This window comes from Syzygium oleosum, unplaced genomic scaffold (genome assembly GCF_021117445.2).
Source record: "Syzygium oleosum isolate NSW1041296 unplaced genomic scaffold, Sole_v2.1 Sole_v2.05, whole genome shotgun sequence".
Taxonomy (NCBI): Eukaryota; Viridiplantae; Streptophyta; class Magnoliopsida; order Myrtales; family Myrtaceae; genus Syzygium; species Syzygium oleosum.
Genome location: NW_026607489.1, coordinates 7,696,053 through 7,716,029, shown reverse-complemented (window position 1 = coordinate 7,716,029; position 19,977 = coordinate 7,696,053). Strand labels below are relative to the sequence as shown.

The following is a 19,977-nucleotide window of genomic DNA, read 5'->3' as shown; positions in this document are numbered from 1 at the left end:
TATGGACTTAATGAATCGGGTGTTTAAGGAGTTCTTAGATCATCCGGGGCGTCAAACTCATTCTCTTCCCCATTTGGTCCGATCAGCTTCACTTTGTGCACGGCCATTGCAGATACTCTGAAGGAGGTGGAAGACTTCAAGCCAAAGGCTTTCGTGACTCTCCTTGTGGAAGCTTCCTTGGATCGTTGGAATGCTTAGGTCAAGTCTTTTCTTAATCTATCCTTGTGGAAGCTTCCTTGGATCGTTGGAATGCTTAGGCCAAGTCTTTTCTTAATCGCTCATTCGCTCACCCGGATTGTAGAGAGAATCTAGAGAGAGAAACTCTGAGAGAGAATGGAAATAGTTCTTATTGTTTGGATGATTCAAATGAGGACACCCATTTATATAGTAGAGGGTCTTGGATTACAACCATTGATCGATTTCTAGACGAGTGGTCGAGATCGCATCGATCCCATCTATCACCTACCGGCATTTATGCCGAGAACTCTCTAGAATCCCGACATAATTACTGCCTCGCCCATCCCTGGGAATGTTCCAAAAGCTCCACTAGGGTGTGGTCGAGCATTCTTTGATGGTACACGGTCTTTGCTGTCAAAAAACCTCTCGATTGTGACACCTGTTTAGGAAATTTCGAAGTAACCAAATGCTTGCCAATATCAGAGACTACATTTCACTTCAGGGTTTGATTTACATTAGGGTCATCAAATTCGTTCTTATTTTCATCTAGTGTATATTCATTTTTTTAAAACTTTCTTTTCATTTATATCACTAAACTTTGACTTGACTTTCAATTAGTTCATTGGACATTGGATATTCCGGCCAACGACCAACCCAAAACTTTCTTTGGTCATTGAGCTTTGATGCAAGTAACGTCCAGGAGACATTCAACGAAAGTGAAGACAGAGGATACATCTCATTAGCTTGAGACTTGCAATTGCCATTCTTTGGGCAATTAACTGTTTGGAGGTTTCTTAGGAAATTAACGCCCTCTTTCAAAAGTCTTTTGAAATTTCTTGAAGTTTGATGAGATGAATTTGACTTGCTACAGGTCATCACCGTCGCATAGAGTCGACTTTTCCATTTTGGCAATTTGCAAATCTTTGTATTTTTTTTCAAAGCGAGGATGATGCGCAAGTCTCGATAATAATCCACTCATGTATGCTTAGTAGGTGGCTTTAATGAAATCTATAGGTTAAGATCACCTGTCACGTTTCAGAAAGTATTTGATACATCAAATGCATCACATATCATTTTAATTACAGTTAAACTTGTTTAAATCTTGAAAACAGGGTGCCCCCAGTCAAAATGAGATAAGCCACGTAAGATTAGGTTTAAAGCGACAATGCGTAAAGAGTAACTGTAATGGCACCAGAACATTGACTTTCATATAGTCAATCTATCAAAGAACGAAGTGCCAGGGCATTTTGGGTGCACTTTCCCATACCACCTTCATCACTCAATGACCGGAAGATGTGCTCCAACACAATGCCACTGCATTGATTCTGCGAGTGCTCATTGCGACCATTTTCAAGAACATGATGAAACACAGAAGGAACATGAAGGCGCTCAGACACATGAAAATCTGAAGCTCCAACCATCGGTTCCCTAAATAGGAATTGTGTAATTGTGCTTTGAATTCGGAACTTTTTGGTTGGATGTGTTCTATGAACAAACTAGCTGCTTCGTCCGAGTACGCATGCGTTGGATGTTCATAAGAGATTTTATGAAGCAATGTTTACTGGAGCTAACTTTTGAAATTTGATTTTCTTGCTCCCGTTGTGCCACCCAATTATGAGATTTGCAATGATTTATTGGTCACGCTCTTTGGCATAGTGTTTGAAGCCAGCTTCAAGTGAGTAATTCAAACTCTAAATTAAGACTAAAGAAAGTAGCAAAGCTTATACACAACGATGAATATATCTTTTTCAAGAAATTGATCAAAAATTTCCAGATCTAACGATGATATAAGTTATCAAACTAAATGTATGAGTAAAATTTGTGGAAGTTCCCAACTTAGCTATTCTCCTGATGTGAAATGCCTCCTAAGGTTGCAAGTGGTGCGATGGTGAGATCTCCACCAAGATTACTGTGGAACCTGCCTGTCGCAGGTGGAGATCCTGCTAGACTCATGATCATTCAAGAATGCTGAAGCCACTAGTACGCTACCTTCAGGTCAGTCAGAATCTACTGTTGAAAGATGGATACGATACAATTCATCACATATGACTGGATATCGTGCTTATGGGTGGGCATCACACATCTGACTTAATAGTATATACCGGTGAATTTGATGTCCTTATTTTACTTTTTCCTTCCACGATTCACATGCTTCTAATGTCATCTAAACGAAGCTTCGTTTTGAGTTTTTGGCCCAGTTTTACCTCCAAGTGCGCGAGAGTGACAATACTTTATAGGGACCGATCTCGGCACATCTAGAGGATTCAAACTAAGTTATGTCTAATTACGATAGGGTAGTAAAGAGAGGTGGCTTGAATTATTCAAGAAATAGTATTGTTATAAAGTTATACGGACTAAATTGGCACTAATGCAAAAGGTTTAGGACTTTTTTGGCACTTTTCCCCAAGAAATAGTATTGTTATAAAGTTATACATTGTACGTTGTTGGACATTCACGAGGCCCGCATAGATTGGACCCATATAAAGCCCCGATCTTTTATTGAGGGTCCTCTTGAAAGGGTTACGAAAAAGAAAATATTACTTCATTAGTGTCCGCTCAAAGCATTTTTAGTCTTTACACTAATTGGATCGCAAATAAAAACCTTGAGGGAAGGTAAAATGGGAACTCGTTTTATTCTCCTGCTTGCTCTTATTTAAGAACTACGACATTGTCTAGGTTCTTTTTAACCTTGTAAAAAAGATGATTAGCTATTATAGAATGCCAAGGGATTAGGTTTTATGATTAAAACTGGCACAAGGGTATATTGGCTATATCGATTTTTTATTGGGATAATTCCATAAGCAATTCTAGTGAATCCAACATAAAATAGATATTTTTATTCTATGAACCTAATTGTACATAGCTATTCCCTTGATATTTTGCTCTTCTTCTATTCTCATCGATTTTGTTTTTTTATTTTTTGATATTTTCTTGTTAGAAGATAAGGGCGGAAACGGGCAACTAGCTTTGCTACTCTCTCTAGGCGTCACCATGAAGGTCCCACATTCGCGATAGAATGAACTCGCTTTGATTTATCATCAAATGTAAGATTTGGGTGAGATCATTACTCATTTACACTGGCAACCCCTTAGTTCCAAGTACGCAAGCCCCATCGATGTAACCCCGTGAATTGCTAGAGATCTAGAACCGATGTACACAAGCCTTCCTCACTAAATGGGTTCGACCTCACAAACTCGTGTTTGTAGAATATTAGCCCGAACTATTGGTCCATCATCACCGCTGGTTTTTCTTTCTTAAATCTTGAAAGTGAAGATTGAATGGAATTTTGTGGAAACTGTCGCTAATTGTTTGTTAGTGTCAGAAAAGTGATAGCTGGTATATACTCTCTTAGGACCGTACCAAAGCGGTTAGTTTTAAAATCAGGACTGCTGGGATGGCATTGATTGTTCGAACTTATCCTTCTGAATTGTAACATACATGTTAAATTCCTGCCACTGAAAAGATCTCAGTTGATTAAGTTTCTCAATCAGGATCACTGGGATGGCATGAGGAGGTCAAGTTGCTTGGACTTTATTCTTTTGGGAAATAAATGTAATGCTCTTTCTAGGGGTGAGCGGTTCCTGATCTGGTCCGGTCCAACTCAAGAACCGGGAACCGAACCGGGAGGACTGGTTTCCAATTTTTAGGACTGGGGACCGGACTGGTTAGTCTTGAGACCGTGGACCGGTTCCAATGGGACCAATCATTTATTGGTAAAGGCAATAGAACCGGGAACCGGACCGCCCGGAAATCGGTTTCACTTTTAGGAATTAGGAATCGGACCGATATTCCCGAGAACCGGATCAAATCGGTCGGTCTGATCCCGATTTGGGCAGTCCATCTTGCTCACTCCTAGCTCTTTCTGTAGTCCATGTAGGCATCTAAGGAAGTTCGACAAACTGGACTATACTGAGAAAAGAATTCCTGGTTTTAATGATTGAGAATTGTGCCTTCTCTCGTTTTGGTTGCTGAAGAGTACGAGTTCTGCTTTAAAACGACAAACCTGTGATTTGCTAATGATGGTCACCAGATATTAGTGCAGATGCTTTTCTCAGGAATCTTTCGACTGCCTTTCTTTTGATTCTTATTTGTTGGCTTTAGCACTCTTCTGAATATGGGTATCTAATCTGGTTCAAATACCTTTTTTCGTGATCCATATCAGTGCCTGGAAGGAGGTTATGATAGTGCCTCTAAGAGTTCTGGGGAGTCTCTGCAAAATAATGTGTCTTCTATTAAAGGAGAGATGGAGGAATTGTCTGAGGGTCCTCGGTCAGAGATTGAAGTTAAGAAATGTAACTCTGGAAGTGAAGAGAAAATGGAAGACTCGCCAGTCAGGGTCTCTTGACAGCACAAAAAGCTCTTCATTCCCTGAGAAAACGCAAGGCAACGGAAGTGAAGCCAATACAACTGAGAGCATGATAAATAAAGCCATTAAAGCTGCAAATGGTAACCATTCTGTTTCAGAAATCAACTTCTTGCCATAAATTGATTTTTCAATTTCTATTCCTAGAGGAGTTTCTTAAAAAAAAACACGTTTGATAACGACACAAAATTTATGTTCTAGAAATAGAAATTTACTTGATAACGGCACAAAATTTCTTCTTCTCAGGTGGTCGGCGAGCAGTGGATGGTGACGGGAGGAGGGCGGGTGACGGCGGGAGACGGTGGCCGACGGTGGGAGGTGGGCGGCAGCGGGAGGACGGTGGCCAACGGTGGGAGATGGTAGCCGATGGACGGCGAGCGGCGGCCAACGGTGGCCGGCGGTGGGAGGTGGGTGGCGGCCAAAAGAGGGCGACCGGCGGCGGAAGATGATGGCCGGTGGACGGCGGGCGGCGGCCGACGGTGAGAGGCAAGTGGCGGTGGGAGGAGGGCGGCCGGTGGTGGGAGATGGTGGCCGGTGGACGGCGACTGGCAGTGAGCGGCGGTGGCGGGAGGAGAGAGGTCAGGGGTGGGAGGCGGGTGGCGGTGGGAGACGGTGGCCGGCAATGGGAGGTGGGTGGTGGTGGCAGGAGGAGGGAGGCTGGGGGTGGGAGGCGGGTGGTGACGAGAGACGGTGGTTGGTGGTGGGTGGCGGTCGTAGACCGCCGGTAGGGGGAGGAGGGTAGGCGTCGGCAGGAGACGGTGGCCGGCGGCGGCGGCCAGCGGCAAGTAGCGACGGTCGGCGGGTGGCGGCGGCCGGCGATGGGCAACAGGTGAGCGACCGGCTAGTAGTGAGGGAAATTAATGAGAAGAACTAAAAATTTTGTTTCTCTGTTCCAGAAATAGAGAAGCAAAAAATTTTAACTTCTTATTTCTATTCCAAACTTATTTCTGGAACAAAAATTTGTTTCAGAAATAGAAATTGGAATTTCGTTACCAAACAGATTTCTGTTTCAAATTTATTTATGAAACAGAAATAGAGAAACATAATGGTTACCATTCGCAGCCTAAGAAGAGAGCCGCTTATTTTCGAGCAAATTCAGAGTTTGTCTATTTCTATCTCCTGTTCTTAGCTTCTTGTGTAAGTGCTTACGTGTGATCTACTTAATGATGGGGGATGTCATGGTGGCTTTTCGTGTCATGTGTAAAGGGCATTTACATAGTTTCTGCATGAAAATTACAATGGCTGGAGTCCGTTGTCGTCTAGTGAAAGATTTTGAGCTTGAAAAGCATGCGTTGGATCCCCACAAGAAGTTTATAAGTGAGCACCAAGAAGAGCAGAGCAAAAATGATTACAACATTATGTTGTTCTCATTAAGTAGTTACTTTAGGAGTAATTTTACTTTTGAACACGAAGGACCAGATTTATTTTACCACCATTTCTGATTATTCCTTAGGTACTGCAATCTCCTGAAGTTTCTAAATCTGCGAATACAGTTAAGAAAAAAGGTGCTAAGAAGAGTCTAAAGAAGAAAACCCCTAAAAGAGCGACGGTGAGGAAGAAGAAGATGCAGAGGAGAATGAAGTAAAACCCAGAAAAAAACAGTTTCTAGAGGAAAAATGCAGAAAGCAGAAGGGCAGAAAAAACGTAAAGCACCCCCAGAAGAGGAGAATAAGGTGTCTAAGCGAATAAAGCCAGAGGAAGCTGTATCAGATAGCAATGGTGATTCAGAAGACCGTGGACACGATTCTGAGGATGATGAATCTCATTCATCTGCAGAACGACGCACAAAGGTGATGTTTCTTCTCCTGTTTTAAAAAGGACGCACGGATCGTCTTAAATCCATTGTCAAGTCCTGTGGGATGAGGTAACGGATTGTTAGAAAGTTAAAGGGCTTCGTCATTTATGAAAGTAGATGTGATAAGAAATACAATTCTTTGCAGTGTCCCGCCCTCAATTTATGAAAAAGTCAAGCAAGTCTCTTGAGGATAAACACGAGGCTTTTCTAATGAAGGAGCTCGAGGAGATACTCTCAAGAGAAGGATTATCAACAAATCCTACTCGCAAGGGTGAGACATGTGGTCCTTCCCTCAAAAGTCTTGCAACTGGATTTGTTAAGTAGATCTGATTAATAGGTAACTCTAAAATGGAGGCATGAACAGTTACTACATTCTGGTGGATACTTGGAAGTCAGGTTTGGGGCCAATGACTACTGATCTGATATCTCTAGGAAGTAGAAAATGGCAACTTGTTATCTCTAATACCACCTCAATTGTTTTGATAAAAAAATTTGTAGACAGCATTGTTTGCTATGGCAGGAGATACAGAAATCTCATGCCATTGTTTAAGGCCGTAGCCTGACAAGCTAGTCGATAGGCGTTAAAGTTTGGGGGATCTACATACGTAAATGAGAGATTTCACCGCTTTGCCCCTCTTTCCTTTCTTTTTTCTTTTTGTTATATGTTATTGAGTGCTAATTTTGAGAAATTCGGAGTTGAGATCCATAGATTTATCTAGATAATTCAAGATGCCTTAAACTATCATCTCTTTGGTACCACACCTTTTTAATTGTTTCCATCTTTGTTATTATTAATAAAGAGTACATCAGCTATGTGAAGTCCATGTTCAATAGCAGAATCAACAGATGATTTGAGTGTGATATGTGACTGCTAGGCCACAGATTGATGTACCCTTCACTTTGTCTGCTAATTTTCAGGCTCGAATGATTTAGGATCTTTCTATTTGTTATTGTTTTCCTTTTCCATTCGTGCAAATGAGGCCACCCTGTGGTATCAATGTTTTGCATACTCATTTGGATTTAAATTTATCATATTTGTCCTTCCTAATCTCTTCCTTATCAATTTAATCTTTGCTTTGAATGATCTGGAACTCTCTTGATATTAGAGAATGAACCAGCGACTAACCTTTTTGAATCCTCCGTTGGTTCACCTCACTAGATCATTTTCTCTTGTGACACCGTATCTAGAAGTAAGAGAGAAGCAATATGATCAGAAAGCTTATCTCGACTTTTTTTTCCGAATGTTCTGAACAGTCTTGTTTTTTCTTTTTCTTTTTTACTAACTGAAATCGAAGACACCAATAGTTAATTTCATCAGGCCCGCTGAATTCATTTTCAGGACCCAGCTGCCATAATTCCGGCTGTATCTGGAGTAATGGTGAGAGTGGGAAAATTTGAAGAGACTCCCTTCCTTATGTTACCTCTTTTTATGCAAAATCCTTAATGTGAACCCACGGAAAAGTTATATTATGTCTAAACTTGTTATCTTTCAGATGCATTGGTTCTCCAGATAAGAAAATCAACCAGAATTGTTTGGGCCCTGCACCTCTTGAAGACATTGCTATTTACGCATCTCTCTTATTCTCTCAGTCTGAGTATGTGAACTGTGAAGAAATTCAATGTCCGTCCTAAATCGTCACTACTTTTTCAGTGGATGTCTCCTTTTTCTAAATGTCTTCTATTAGAATTTAGATTAAATTTATCTGCCGACTCCTTATCTTAATGATGATCTCGCTGGAACTCAGTTTTTGAAGTCTTAACTCGCATATGATCTTAGGCTCAGACGCAAATCTCTGATAAATTGCATTAGATTGTAGACAGATAGTGCTTGCTGAAGGAACCTCAGGACCAAATAAGGATTATCTTTTCCAATGAGAGAACGCTCTTCTTCAAATAGGTGAAGCTTCTGAGGGAAAACTTGGATTATCGATGGCTGGGCCGGTATTCAAATTTGTGTCTTTTGTTTCTTTGAAAGGGTGTGAAGATAATCATGTAAAGGATCTCGCAGATGAAGTGAGACGTCTCCTGTTAGAGAGGAAACTGAAAGGTGAAGAAGTATGAAGCATATTAGTTAATCTTCCAAACCACAGGGCAAGCCTTAAACACATTTATAATGCCAAAGTTCTTAGTCACACAATCAAAATATTTTCATCAGCCATTGATCAGGCTTGATTGTGTTGATTTCATCTATTCTTTTACTCGATCTGACATTATAAAACTTCAATTAGTTGTCTTCTGGGTTCTTGCTTGGTTGGAGCATCATCGCGAGTTTCGCATCGAGAAGCAACCGAGAAGAGCTTATGAGCAACTATATATTGGGTGTATTTGTGGCTATAAGAGGAGAACCATAGAAAGAATTGACATTGACAACTCTCTAAGCAATCCAAAAAAAGTGCCATGTCACGGTGAGAGGCAGCTTAGGGTTCATATTGCTATGGCCAAAAAAAGGCACGTGAAAGAGAGAGAGAGAGAGAGAGAGAGAGAGAGAGAGAGAGAGAGAGAGAGAGAGAGAGAGAGAGGAAGGGTGTGACTTTTCTTTGAGAGAGAGAGAGAGAGAGAGAGAGAGAGAGAGAGAGAGAGAGAGGAAGGGTGTGACTTTTCTTTAACTTTTATTCCATAGATCCAATCTAAACTGCTAATACAACTTCGTGTATTTCGGTCATTATAGTGGGGATTAAGGTTGGACTATCTGATGCCGAGGAAGAACAAACTGATTTTCCTTTATCAATGAAAACTACGTTGATGATCAAGGACTCGCAATGCAATGCACAGAAATGACCTCGAAGGCTCGAACTCACAAAAATCTCATGACCAACTCTGCCACCGTTGGGTTCTTTCCATATTTTTAGTGCATTTGTCATCCTCAGTCATCGTCATTAAGCACCAATAATAGTCGGGAGGAGGGAGGGTCGCATTTGCTTCCAACAAATGCGACGGACAGCGCTAGGGGCAGAAGCAAATTCCCGAGTTTGAATTCTTTGTTTAACCACCTGGAAATACACAGTTATATACACCCTGACTCAGAAGGAGCTGATATGAAAATGTCGAAAAACTTTTTATACCTCAGTGGGTACCCGAACAAGAGAAGAATCTAGCCATCCAAGAACACCCGCAGTCTGAATAATATTCAAGGACATCTCAATACAATATACAGCCTTATCTAGATACTCGAGATAAAGTTTATAACCTTTATATAAAAAGAAGGTTAGGACGAAGGCATCAAACCCAAAAATATACCCCATCTACAGCAAAATTTGTAGTCAAACCAACTGGTCTAATGAGGAACCCCATAAGCTTGTAGATGACGGGCACGGCATATATAACTTGCCAAAAAAGAGGTACAAATTGGGGTTGCTGGGCAATGAAAAAGAACTACAGTATACCAAGACATGTAAACAACTAGCATCAAGGAAAATGTGTGTTCTTTTTGGTGATTTCTTTCGCTCTCTCTCTTCTTCTTTTTTCCATTTGTAATTGCGTTTTGTTGTTGTTGTTGGGGGTATTTGCGGTACGATGAAAGCAAATTTAAGAAACTTCCATGCACGAGCAATGAACTATTTTGTACCGAAACTGAGGAACCTAACCAACAAGGAAAATGCTTGAGACAAGCCCAAATTGGAAGAGAAGCGATTAATGAAGGGTTTCCACAATTACCAAATGAGCAAGCGCACTTAAGTTATATGAAAAGGCCCTTAGCCATTTCTGTTTTGTTGGTTCATAGACACCAACTAATATTGCAGAAGCCCTAAACAGATCATCCGTTATTCCACAATACCTGATTTCAAAGACAGCCAGCTAGAAAATCTTAAAGTTGCCAATATAGTGTCAAAGAAGATGGAAATTTCTTATGCAGTAAACTGGGTGTACATAAACCAGAACAACTTCTGCTTCTATTATGCACATGCCTGTTTTGCAGCCTAAAGATGGCACAATAAAAATGCCCTTTCATCCATCATACACGCAGAGAAGTAAAAAAGGAAGCATTCTGTCACTCATCATATTAATAGGACATTGATGAGTCATATAAGTACCTCCTGCAATGTAGTCGGCAAACAAGCAAAGCCACATAACAAGCTCATCTTTTAACCGACTTCTCTTCAATGAGCGATGCTCTTTCGTTTTACGTAAACGGTACTTTTAACTAAAGAACATCTTTACAACCTACATGTATTTTATCACTTGCCTTTTCATTATTGTATTATAAATCAAATAGATTACCATAAACTTTTTGCTGTAATCACTTCGTGCTTGCCTCGTACTATCGCACGGTTAAGTTCAAAAAAGCACACGAATAGAACCTCAAAAAAAAAAGAAAATTATGTTAAGAGCAGAAGATACTTGAAATTGAAAATTAAAAAATATATATATGTGGGGGAGAAGCAAGAAAACAAAAGTGAGATTCTACTTTTTTTAGGGTATTTTTGCCTTCACAATTGTTAAGGATCTTCACGGAAATCGATAGGGGATTAGTTATAAGGATAAATTAATCAAACTCAAATACAGATTTCAGAGTTGTTGTGAGAGATTACTTTCCATAATTATAATTTAATTATATTCTTGGTCGTTTTTTACACGTTTTTACTTGACCGTGCGCAGAATCTCTTTCTGTCTCAGGAGTCGAGAGGTTTCCCAAGTGAATTAGCTCTCCCTCAGCCAATGCAGCGATCCTGCGAGGAGGAGGAGACCGACTGCACCTCCTGCAAGGAGGAGTGCGTCACGCTCGATGCCGGCACGTCCGAGGAGTGCTCCGAGGATGCCAAACTGACCAAGGAAGAGCTCAAGCGAGAGATCGAGCACTTGAGGCCCAAGTCGCCTTCTTGAGTATCTGGTCTCCGAGAGGCCACCACCCCCACCTCAGTGGTCGACCTAGTGACGTCGTCCTGCTCGCCGCCGTGGACGGTCCCAACGGAGGACCCTCTATGCCGGTGCCGGCTCACAGGGCTATTCTGGTGAGCATCGGCTTTTGCTCAGTTCGTTGATATCCTTGCACAGTTAATTTTTTGGAGCGTTCGTATGCTCTGTTGCTTCCTCCAAGTTCTAATAGCGGGCGTGTCTCATAGGGGTGGTGATAAATTGTGTGATCAATGGTAAATAAGTGTCAATTACGGTCACGAAGAAATTTTAGAATAATTCTTGGTGAAAGTGGTGAAGATAAGAACACGGTCGTTATGGGTTTTCTCAGTCGGCAAACCATTGTATGCTGAATCTTTGTCCGATAATCTTAATTTCTGCAAATTTAACATGCCTGACCGTGAAATAATGCTGGGTAGGGAAGACAAGATACTCTCTTGGCAGGGCTTGCAGTAGATATATGATGGTCTGAAAACGGGGAAGGTCGGAGTGTTTTGAAATTCAGTTGTCTGGGTCAGCTGTTAAGGTTTCTCAGATTTTCATTTTAGTTGACGCAGAGAGGAGTTATAAGAGAGGAAAACAGAAATACTCATAGAGGATTTCATTAGAATTATCTACCTTTGGCCCTCGTGGGCATACCTACGAACGATTGTTATTGAGAAAAGGCCATGCAATAGTAGTTTGTGCTGATAGATTTAAGTAAGGGAAACCTACGGTGAATTTGCAGTTGGACTTTTGCGATATTTTTTTTTGTGTGTTCATGAGAATTTGGTAACGCGACATTTGGACGTGGGATGTGCTAACACAGCGATACCTATGGCTTACTAGTGGACAGCAATCCCTCTTTGCCCTCACCACTTGGAAGTCTGTGACAGGGTGGTAGTTTCAGTCCGAAAGCAAAGAGTGCCCCCAAAAGTGATTTTACCTGAGGATAATGAGTTTGCATGATTTAATGTCTACGTTGCCCCACAGGAAACCTACACGACCCCTTTAACTAGCTCGCCATCTTGAACTTTCATGCTGTCATATTCTCGAAGAACAGTAGTTATATTATTGATAGCCGAATGAAATCGTCTAGCTATCTCCTGCTCGTCAGGTTGCGTCAGTTAAGCCAGCCTTCATATTTTCTTGTGCATGAGGATATCAATTAGAAGGCAGCCACTCTAGAATTGGCAATTATGTGATGTAATAAACTTCCTTTCGTAAATGACTACGCTTATACTCTTTGGAGATGGCTGGATAGAGTCTGGGTTCAAGCAGATGATTCACCTAATTACTATCCTAATTGTTGTGTACTGGAGCAAACAAGTTCTGTTAGATCGCTTCTTTCCTCCTCAGACAAGTCTTGCCAAGAGTTCTAAACATATGCATTCAATGATCAATTTTTATGGTGATCCAGCCTCTTAAAAGGATGTTGGACCTCTTCCTTCTTTCGTTTCTGGCCTCAAAATTGCTTGGAGTGGTCCTGGTTTTCTCTCTTCTTCAGCCTAAACTTAACTTTCTTATGTTTACTTGAGTTTTCAAGATGTAATGCCAAAGTTAGCGGAGTAAATAGTTGTGCGTGTATAACCAGCATTATCAACTCAATATGAATGTCTGCGGCTCTTTATCTAGAGACTCGATGTAAAATTCTTGAACTGCACATGCTTGTGGCCAGATATATATGGTGAAAATAGGGGTCGCATTTGCATTTGGAACTGCATTATGCTAAAGATGCACCTACATAGGACATTTCCACTAACAGATTATGTCTTTTACTTCCTACTCAGTTGTTAAATTCTCTCTTAGGTTGATCTTGAAGTTTTCATATTAGCTTTCATCTATTCAGGCATTGGAAGTACATATTTGCTTGCTTGGACTGGATTTCTAAATCAAAAAGATTCTCAAATTTTATTTTTTTGCAGGTAATTGTTTCCTTTTATTTGCTTGGAATGAGGCTTAATTGAGTTGGGTGGAATATTAATCTCTATATGAAGTGACATATTGCTAGATACTCCATTCATTTTGACCCTTTCACAAGATTTGATTTAAGCGATGCTTGTGCCAGTGGATATGCATTTTGCCCGCTGCTATGTGCATTTCATTGGCGTTATCGACTCAAACATCACAAAAGCTTGAGTTATGGTCTTTCCCTTGGCATAGGGCACTTATGAGCATAACATAGTTTTCATAATTTTTGTAATTGATAACGATAGCAAGGACATGTTCAAAAGCTTTGCTCGCATGCTCATAATATTCATATAAGGAGTTTCTTCAATTTAGCAAACTCTGACTCTTATAGATAAGATGCATATACATCTCCTATCAAACTGTTGAGTTTTCACAATGCAAGAATTACACTTTCTAAGTGCTCTTCAATTTGCTATTTCCAATCAGGCTAACCAGTCCCCAGTATTTAAAGTAATGCTCAAGAATGAGATGGAAGAAAGCCAAAGAGCTTCTAGTATTGGCCGAAATGTACCAGGTGAAACCCCTCAAAGCCTATTGTGAGAAGTTCTCGGTATCCAAATTAAACTGGGACAACTTGTTCATAAACTATGCCTTTGCCCACCAGTACAACGCGAAGCTTCTACTTGAGGACACCGCATCCTTATTCTCGGACAACTTGGATAAGCAAGAACATCAAGGATACTCGATACTCGCTGAAAAAGACCCACCCTGTGTTGGAGTTAGTTGAAGCATGTCTTGCAAAGCAAGAAAACAATGCAGCTCCTAGGATACTTCTACGAAGTAATAATCTCGTTTGGAGAAAGCAATTTCGTATCCACAAGGAAAGGGGGCTTTTTTAGTTTTACTAATCTTTTTCCTACACCAATTGGAGATTCTCAGATGATTATGATGGCTTTGGCTTTGGGGAGCATTTTTTGATGTACTAGTGAAAGCCATTCTTTAGGTACGGTACCATCCATTTGAGTTACTTTGGTTGATGTATGATAGGCCAGAACTAACTTCATAAAATTGCTTTACTCCATGGTAGAGGTTGTAGAGACATCTATCAAGTTTATACGCAGAAACATTCAGATAACTTCCATCTCAACCAATGCTTCAGATCACAAAATGATAATACCATCACACAGATCAAGATCCAAAGTATTGCTAGAAAACAAATGTCTGCACTAGAAGTCGTGGAATTATCAAAGGGTAAGTTACTTTAAATGAAAGGAAAGCAAGAGTAAAAAAAAAAAAGTTGCAACCCTAAGTCGGAAAGGCAATGGGAAGAGTCATAAGTTATCTCAATCGAAAATACAAGATTGAAGAGAATTTTGACTAGTTCTCTTTGATCTATGAAATAAAAAACACTCGCATGATTGCCATCACAAAGAAGTAGAGGGCCGGATTTTCAGGCTTAGAAACTTTTTTCAATAACAAAAGAACCAAAAGAAAAGGGACAAGCGAACTCCGAGATCAGATAGCAAAGTTTCAAAGTTTGGTCCTTATCATACATCAACCAAAGAAACTCAAATGGATGGTACCGAGCCTAAAGAATGGCTTTCGCTAGTAAATCAAAAAATGCTCCCCAGAGCCAAAGCGATCGATAATCATCTGAGAATCTGCTATTGCTGTAGGAAAAAGATTATAAAACTAAGAAAGCCCCCTTTCCTTGTGGATACGAAATTCCTTTCTCCAGACAAGACTATAACTTCGCAGAAGTGTCCTTAGGTGCTGCATCATTTTCCTGCTTTGCAACACATGCTTCATATAACTCCACCACAAGGCGTGGGTCCTTTTCAACGAGTATCGAGTATTCTTGACGTTTTCTGAGTTTATCCAAGTTGTCCTTGATTAAGGACAAGGCGGCCTCAAGGAGAAGCTTCGCGTTGTGCTGGTGCGCAAAGACATAGTTTATGATCGAGTTGTCCCAGTTTAATTTGGACACCAAGAACTTCTCACAATAAGCTTTGAGGGGCTTCACCTGGTACTTTTCGGCCAATACCAGAAGCTCAGAAGCCATTTGCTCATCGAGGCATGCTTCGGCATATAGATAGCCAACAAATGCTCGGAGGGCATCATATGACATGCCACTTATCTTGATGGTGCCGGTTCGGCTTTCATCCATCTCATCCTCGAGCATTGCTTTAAATATTGGGGACCGGCTAGCCTGAGAGTTAATAGAAAATTGAAAAGCACTTAGAAAGGCAATGCTTGTAGTGTCAAAACTCATTAGTTTGATAGGAGATGTTTATGCATCTTATCTATAAGAGTCAGAGTCGGTTAAATTGAAGAAAATAACTATTATGAGCATGCAAACAAAGCTTACGAATATGTCCTTCCTATCGTTATCAATTACAAAAATTATGAAAACTATGCTGTGCTCATAAGTGCCCTATGCCAAGCGAAAGACCACAACTCAAGCTTTTGTGATGTTTGAATTGGTAAAACCAATGAAAAGTACATAGCAGCAGGCAAAATGCATATCCGGTGGCTCGCTTAAATCAAATCTTGCGAAAGAATCATAATGAATGAAGTATCCAGCAACTTAATTACTAAATATGTCACTTCAAATAGAGATTAATATTCCACTCAACTCAACTAAAGCCTAATTGCAAGCAAATAAAAGGAAACAATTCCCTGCAAAAGAAAAAAATTGAGAATCTCTCTGATTTAGAAATCCAGTCCAAGCAAACAAATATTTACTTCTAATGCCTGAATAGATGAAGGCTAATATAAAAACTTCTATATCAACCTAAGAGAGAATTTAACAACTGACTAGTAAGTAAAGGACATAATCTGTCAGTGGAAATGTCTTACGTAGGAGCATCTTTAGCAGCATCCAGTTTTCACCATATATATCCAGCCACAAGCATGTGCAGTGGCAGAATTTTATGGCAAATCTCTAGATAAAGCATTGCAGAAATTCATATTGAGTTGATAATGCTGATTATACACGCTCAACAACTATTTACTCCACTAACTTTGGCATTACACCCTGAAAACTCAAGTAACCATAAGAAAGTTAAGTTTAAGCTCAAGAAGAGAGAAGACCAAGACCACTCCAAGCAATTATTGAGGCCAGAAACGAAAGAAGGAAGAGGTCCAACATCCTTTTTTGAGGCCGGATCACCATAAAAATTGATCATTGAATACATATGTTTAGAACTCTCGGTGATTTGGTCAAGACTTGTCTGACAAGGAAAGAAGCCATTTGACAGAACTTGTTTGGTAGGTACCTGCTTGATAAAATTTAAAGTGAACAAAAAGGCATAAATCTAAGATGAATAATTTCAGTTTCTTTTTAATTGGTTAGTTTTGCTCCGGTACACAACAATTAAGATAGTAATTATGTGAATCATTTACGCGACCCTAGACTCTATCCAAGCAGCTCTAAAGAGTATCTTGTGGCAAGCATAGTCATTTACAAAAGGAAGTCTATTACATTACAAGGTTGCCAATTCTAGAGTGGCTGCCTTCTAATTGATATCCTCATGCACAAGAAAATATGAAGGATGGCTTGACTGACACAACCCAACGAGCAGGAAATAGCTAGAGGATCTCATTAGGCAATTAGTAATATGAGTACTGTTCTTGAAGAATATGACAGCATGAAAGTTCAAGATGGCAAGCTAGTTAAAGGGGTCGTGCAGGCCTCCTCTGGGGCCTAATGTAGGCATTGAATCATGCAAACCCTAACTCATTATCCTCAAGTAATATCACTCTTGGGGGCACTCTTTGCTTTCAGACTGAAACTACCACCCTGTCATGGATTTCAAGTGGCGAGGGCAAAGAGGGATCGCTGTCAACTAGTAAGCCATAGTGACCACTGTGTTAGCACATACCATGTCCAAATGTCGCGTTACAAATTTTCATGAACACATAAAAAAAAAAATCCTTAAAATCCAACTGCAAATTCACGGTAGATTTCCCTTACTTAAATCTATCGGCACAAACTACCATTGCAGTGGCCTTTTCTCAATAACAATTGTTCGTAGGAATGCCCACGAGGGCCAAAGGTAGATAAAACTTCTCAAGAAATCCTCTACGAGCACTTTTGTTTCCCTCTCTTACAACACTTCGACCAACCCCGTTTTCAGACCAATCATATATCCACCACAAGCCCCTCCAAAAGAGTATCTTGTCTTCCCTCCCCGGCATTATTTCACAGTCGAGCACGTTAATTTTGCACGAACAAAAAAGATTCAGCATACAATGGTTTGCCGACTGAGAGAACTCATAAAGACCGTGTTCCCGCATCTTATCTTCCCCACTTTCACCAAGAATTAGTCTAAAATTTGTTCATGACTGTAATCGACCACTTATTAACCATTGATCACACAATTTATCACCACCCCTATGAGACACGCCCGATATTGGAACTTGGAGCAAGGAACAGAGCTTACGAACCCTCCCAAAAAAATATATATTAACTACAACATCGATGTTTTAACCGCTCTGCACTAAACCCTCTGGCCTCTTCCGGAAATTCCCAAATTCAAAGGGAGAAAATTTAAATCAAAAGCAGAAACAAAAGGCAATGCAGCTCACCAGCATGGCCATGTGAACCGGGACCCCCATAGAGGGGCCTCCGTTGGGGCCGTCCTCGGCGGCGAGCAAGACTACGTCGGTGCCGTGGGGGTGGTCGAGGCCGGTCGGAGACCAGATGCTCAAGAAGGCGACTTGGGCCTTTAAGTGCTCGATCTCTCGCTTGAGCTCTTCCTTGGTCTGTTTGGCCTCCTCGGAGCACTCCTGGGCATCGAGCGTGACGCACTCCTCCTCGCAGGAGGTGCGGTCGGTCTCCTCCTCCTCGTAGGGTCGCTGCATCATCGGCTGAGGGAGGGAGAGCTACTTCGCTTTGGGAAACCGCTCAGACTTCAGCGACAGAAAGGGCCTCGATGAGGGCTCTCTGTTTAATGAGCAGAAGACGTGTCAGGAAGTCAATCAAATAAAATCTAGGAATAAGTGTATCTTAAAACTTATGAATAAAAATGTAATTTAATCCTAAAATTTTTAAAATATATAATTAAAATATCAAATTTATCAAATTTATTTAATAAAAAAAATTTTATTACACTTTTGTAAATTTTAAGATTCAATTATATTTTCGTGATAAATTTTAGGATTTATTTATATTTTTTAAAAATTTTCTAACTCAACGACACTTTTATAACAAATTTTAAAATTTTATTATATTTTTTAAAAAATTTAAAATTTAATTATATTTTTATAATAAATTTTAGAACTTCCGATCATTTATTCCTATAAAATCTAAGTGGGAAATCTTTTGCAGAGCACATGATCTCATCGTGAAAACGTGCATAACGACAAACAAAAAATAATGATTATGATTGTGGAAAGTATTCCACCACAACAGCTCTGAATCTATTTTGATTTGATTAATTTCCGTGAAAATTCTTGAACAATTGTGAAAACAAAATACCTCTTTCTTTAATATGATTTTTTTTCTGTTCTCTATTGGTATGAGGCATGCACGAAGTGACCACAGCAAAAAGCAAAAAGTCACTTGTCCCCGTGAAATCTAAGTGGGAAATCTTTTGCAGAGCACATGGTCTCTTCATGAAAACGTGCATAACGACAAACAAAAAATAATGATTATGATTGTGGAAAGTATTCCCCCACAACAGCTCTGAATCTATTTTGATTTCGTTAATTTCCGTGAAAATTCTTGAACAATTGTGAAGATAAAATGCCTCTTTCTTTAACATGATTTTTTTTTTTTTGTTCTCTATTGGTATGAGGCATGCACGAAGTGATTACAGCAAAAAGCAAAAAGTCACTTGTCCCCATGAAATCTAAGTGGAAATCTTTTGCAGAGCACATGGCCTCTTCATGAAAACGTACATAACGACAAACAAAAAATAATGATTATGATTGTGGAAAGTATTCCCCACAACAGCTCTGAGTCTATTTTGATTTGATTAATTTTCGTGAAAATTCTTGAACAATTGTGAAGACGAAATGCCTCTTTCTTTAACATGATTTTTTTTTTGTTCTCTATTGGTACGAGGCATGCACGAAGTGATTACAGCAAAAAGCTTATGGCAATCTATTTACATATATGTTATATAGATATACCGTTTAGTTAAAAGAATCGCTTCCGTAAATAAATTTCCCAAACGTGAAAACGATATATTTAAAACGAAAGAGTATCGATTATTGAAGCGAAGTGCACACGCATCGTTATCATGACTGATAAATGCTTGATGGATGTAATAATGGCTTTTTATGGGTTTCAATATGCTTTCTTTTTTTCTTGCGGAAATCGATAGTCTATGCTATGATTTAGGTGAAACTTGAGCAAAGTCCAAGAAATTTTAGACAAGCCAAATGCTTGCAGATAAGAGACTCTATTTCAATTTAGAGTTGTTACATTTGGGGTTATCAAACTTTGTTCTTATTTCCTACCAACAAAAAACCAACAAAAAAAACTTTGTTCTTATTTTCATTTAGGATGCGTCTGTTTCGCGGAAAATATTTTCCAAGAAAACACTTTCCTTTATTTTCCGGCGTTTGGTTTGCATAAGAAAATGAGTTAACGGAAAATATTTTCCTAGTCAACGAAAAAGATTTCCTTACCAAAGCTTAAATTCAGGAAAAATGATTTTCTCTTCGAAAGAACCGGAAAACATTTTCCAAAATATGATTAGTTATCGATGTTTGGACCTGAAACTCTACATTTAGACACGAAAATCTCAACGTTGGTTCCCAAGTCACAACATTCAAATTCAAGTCTCGGCGGTCAGGCTTGAGACCTTAGTGTCCAAGGCTCAGGCCCCCGACGCCCACGCCCAGATCCATCTAGATTGAGCCCAAACCCCTGGTGGCCGTACCCGAACTT

The 19,977-nt window shown here is 39.9% G+C and overlaps 1 protein-coding gene and 2 pseudogenes across 1 annotated transcript; 2 read left to right on the top strand and 1 right to left on the bottom strand.

The window, feature by feature from the left end:
* The first annotated feature begins 4,303 nt into the window (after nucleotides 1-4,303).
* Nucleotides 4,304-8,478, top strand: LOC115676414 (uncharacterized; annotated as a pseudogene).
* A 2,481-nt stretch (nucleotides 8,479-10,959) lies between these two features.
* Nucleotides 10,960-14,118, top strand: LOC115676382 (BTB/POZ domain-containing protein At4g08455-like; annotated as a pseudogene).
* A 535-nt stretch (nucleotides 14,119-14,653) lies between these two features.
* Nucleotides 14,654-17,998, bottom strand: LOC115676381 (BTB/POZ domain-containing protein At4g08455-like). Its single transcript, XM_030599282.2, has 2 exons — nucleotides 17,667-17,998; nucleotides 14,654-15,285 (listed from the first exon to the last, which is right to left on the bottom strand). Exons 1-2 carry the CDS (start codon nucleotides 17,943-17,945, stop codon nucleotides 14,821-14,823), a joined length of 744 nt encoding a protein of 247 aa, XP_030455142.1. The 5' UTR covers nucleotides 17,946-17,998; the 3' UTR covers nucleotides 14,654-14,820.
* Between the last annotated feature and the right edge of the window lie 1,979 nt (nucleotides 17,999-19,977).